Raw genomic sequence first — 3967 nt, forward strand, 5'->3', positions numbered from 1 at the left:
TTGTAACATGTCACGCAGCACTTTTGTTCTCGCAGAGCGATTGCCGAATAATAAGTTGCTTTGCCTAAAAAAGTTGCAACTCTTCTGCTGTCGATTGTCTTGGTCAGTGCTGCAAAATGTCACTATCAATGTCATAAAAAAATCTGACTGAAACAAAATCCATATCAGCGTCACGTACTCTATTGTGATAATCAGAGGATACTCAGAACGATTGGTGTGACTAACACATGCTCATGACATGTTTGCGACCATCGCTTGGTCAGTCGCTTTCTTTCGGATTGCAATGAGTTCAGACACACTTACGAATCCGTTGTTCAATTTTTTTTATTTCTTACTTTCTTTTTATGCACCTGCGGGAGAGTGCGAAACGACAAAGAAAAGAAAACACACACACACCTCCTCCTCCCCATGGTGTTTTTCGCAATGTGATCGTAGGAGAACGCGAACGCAAAAACACACACACAAAACCACGCACGCACGCAGGCAAGCACACAAACACACACCCCACTCCTCCCTCCTCGTGTTTTCGCAAGGTGATTCCGGAGGAGATCGCGAAACAGCAAAAAACACACACGCTATTGAGCGTATTGAGCGAGCGCAGTAAACACAACCGTTGCTGTCGACTGCCAATGCTCAACTGAGGTTTTTATTCTACATTCTAGTTCAAGATATTTACAAGTGTACAGTTGTATATGTGAATACATTAAGCACGGTTTCCACGTATTGAATTGGTATCTCAACACTCCCCCTCAATTCAATATCCCTAACAATCCTAAGTTCATTCTTTGCATAGTGAAACTTTGTCTAGGCAAACCTTTCGTCATTCAGCCTGTTGTTCTGCTGAAGCAATGTACTTTAAAACGATCTTTCCGCTCTGGATTCTATCTCTTATAAAAAGATGCTTCACACTCATATGCTTCAGCCGACCTAAGTTTCGTTCATCTGCAGCTACACGTATTGTGGACTGATTATCCTCATAATAAGAAACTGGGGAGTGAGTGTCAGTGTAATCAAAACCCTGTCTTTGCGAAAAACCGCGGGCTACTAAACGAGCCTTGTATCTAACTTCTTGTTCATTTTCCCTCTTTATCTTGAAAACCCATTTGCATGATATTGTTTTTCTACCTTTTGGGAGTTGTACTAAAGACCATGTTTTGTTACTCTCAAGCAAATTCATTTCATCTTGGACTGCTATTTTCCACTTATTCCAATCAGGCCTATTCTTTGCTTATTCTAAAGATCGCGGTAAATCGTTCACAAAAGTTGTTGCACTTAATGCAAACCCCACATAATCCACCTTATAGTTTTCATGCCATCCGGGTGGTTTACGTTCTCTATCAGATCGACGACTCGATGATTCTGCTTCTTCGCGTTCATCAGATCGATCATCCATCGCTTCTTCTTCGTCGCATGTCCGGAAACTTTCGTCTACTGTGCTCGGTTCAGATGTTTCACCAGATTTCTCGATTTGCACATTTGGTTCGTCATCATCGTTTTCATCGTCAGAGATGTGCTGCAAAATATTAACTGGAGAATTAGTTATAGAACTTGATGTCACCTTTAGCTATGTTGCTCGTTGGGTTTCCTCAAAAACGACATCTCTTGCCACGACGATTTTCTTCAACAGAGGGTGCCAAATGCGATAGCCACAATGACTATAACCGACTAAAAGTCCTTTCCATGATTTCGAATCAAGTTTCTTCCGGCACTCCTTCGGAATGTGAACATGTAGTGTAGAACCGAAAATACGCAGATTACGAACATCGGGTTTAACACCTTCCCACATCTCGTACGGTGTCTTTCCACTATCGATCGCATTTGAAGGACTGCGATTAGTTAAGTATGCCGCTGTCTGCACTGCAGTTCCCCAAAACTCCTTTCCGATACCACTATCGCCAAGCATTGAACGAGCCTTTTCAACTAATGTTCTATTCATACGTTCGCTTACACCATTTTGCTCGGGCGAGTAAGGTACAGTCCATTCCACTTGGATTCCTTTGTCAGAGCAAAAACTCAAGAAACTTTCATTTTTATATTCTCCACCGTTATCACATCGGATTCTGGATATTCTTTTACCAAATTTTGCACTAACAATCGCTTCGTATTTTTGGAAATACTTTTTCACTTCACTTTTGTTTTGCATAAGAAAAACCATTGTGTATCGGCTCCAATCATCAATAAATGTAACAAAATAATTTGCGCCATTATTGTCCACTGGACTATTATGTCCACATACATCGGAATGTATTAATACAAGCACACGACGTGATTGTTTTTCTTCTCGCGAGTGAAACGGTTTCCGAGTTTGCTTACCTGTATTGCATGATTCACAAAACACATTTTCGTTTCCGAGGCTTCTTTTGTCCGACACATCCAAACCGCGAACCATATCACCTTTCATCAGCTTATCCAAATTTTTGAAACTAAGATGGCCAAATCGACAATGCCATTGTTCTAGGTTCCGTGGAATTTGTCCACAAGAATAATACGCCTCATGTGTGTTCGAATTGTTGAAATTCAACCAATACAGTTTTCCACGTAACTCTCCTTTCACTATTAATTTCCCTCGTTTTGTTAACACTTCTACGCACCCATCATCAAAAATAACTTTAAAACCACTATTTTTTATTTTCCGTATGGATATTAAATTTGTAGGAGCTTCCGGCACATACAAAACGTTTTTCAAGGTAACTGGAATTTCATCGCTACCACCACGATCAAATACTATATCACCTTCATGCCAAGCTGTAATAAACTGATTTTCTTTCGCGACCGAAATATTCACTGGTGAACTTAATTTCCTTAACTCGCGAAATAAACTCTTATTATTCGATATATGCTCCGACGACCCAGAATCGACAATCCATGTTCCGTCCAAGGATAATGTATTTAGAAGGTTGATTTTTATCGCTTTTGCTGGGCGACATTGTGGGGGACATCTGTCACTCTCTGCATACAAATTTCATTACCCCGCACCAGCCCTCCCCGATTTTTATACCGGAGCCCCCGGAAGAGAAATGTCAAGTCGAGAAATGTCATTTTGCTCTGAACAACTTCACCTTGTCATTTATAACACCTTGGTTCCGTCAGAATTCATCGGAAATTTCCCATTGTTCACGAAACACACACCACGCGAATCGTCATCGTTACCACCAAGGTACGCGCTGGATTTCTTTGTTGGGTTTCTTCCCATTGCTTTGTTCTTTTCTGGACACTGATTTGCCTTGTGGCCGTTCTTTTTACACACAAAACATTTTATTGTTCTCGTTTGCTGCTGTGGTTTTCGCTGCCAACCGTTTGCACTAGAAAACGCCGCTGGTTCCGAACTCGAGCTGTCCACCACACCACCACTTTGATGCTTTGTCTCTTCGTCAAGCAGTCGACTTTTCACGAAATCGACAGTTAAGCTATTCTCCGGCATTGTTTCCAAAGCCGTCACGAGCGTTGCATACGACGAATTCAAAGTAAGAAGAAGATGGCAAATCACATCTTCATCGTCCATTTTTCCACCAGTTGCTTTGTAATCGCGCACCAAATTGTCGAATTCCAAGAAATGCTCTCGAAGCGAGCCACTTTGGTGTTTCAGCGCAAGCAACTTTTTCTTCAAGAACATTCGGGACGCTAAACTTTTTCTTTCGTAAATACTATGGAGTTTATCCCACATTTCTTTCGGAGTATGTTTATCGCGAACATATTCCAACTGCGAATCTGCTATACGTGAAATCAGTAAAAGTTTACACTTCTTGCCATTTTTACTAAGATCATCACCATCTTTTCGTTCTTTCTGGATACATTCGGAAAGTCCTTTTTCTTCTAATAGAATTAACATTCTATATTTCCATGAAGCAAAGTTCGTTCCATTAAGCAATGGTAACAACACAACTTTATCATCTTCCATGGTTCAACACCACCAGTTTTCACTGCACTGTCCGTTAAACAATCACTTCACAAAAGAAGCCGGTATTCG

General features: G+C 41.0%; 1 protein-coding gene across 1 annotated transcript; it reads right to left on the minus strand.

The window, feature by feature from the left end:
- Positions 1 to 329: 329 nt before the first annotated feature.
- Positions 330 to 2936, minus strand: LOC120897660. The gene is made up of 2 exons (XM_040302678.1): positions 2314 to 2936; positions 330 to 1513 (listed from the first exon to the last, which is right to left on the minus strand). Exons 1-2 carry the CDS (start codon positions 2371 to 2373, stop codon positions 1229 to 1231), a joined length of 345 nt encoding a protein of 114 aa, XP_040158612.1. The 5' UTR covers positions 2374 to 2936; the 3' UTR covers positions 330 to 1228.
- Between the last annotated feature and the right edge of the window lie 1031 nt (positions 2937 to 3967).

This window comes from Anopheles arabiensis, chromosome 2, assembly GCF_016920715.1.
Source record: "Anopheles arabiensis isolate DONGOLA chromosome 2, AaraD3, whole genome shotgun sequence".
Taxonomy (NCBI): domain Eukaryota; kingdom Metazoa; phylum Arthropoda; class Insecta; order Diptera; family Culicidae; genus Anopheles; species Anopheles arabiensis.

Coding starts and splice junctions, on each gene's coding strand:
- LOC120897660 (XM_040302678.1), bottom strand. CDS start 2,373: ATGTGTCGGACAAAAGAAGCCTCGGAAACGAAAATGTGTTTTGTGAAT. Junction 1,514..2,313: donor TTGTGAATCATGCAATACAG/GTAAGCAAACTC, acceptor AATATTTTGCAG/CACATCTCTGACGATGAAAA.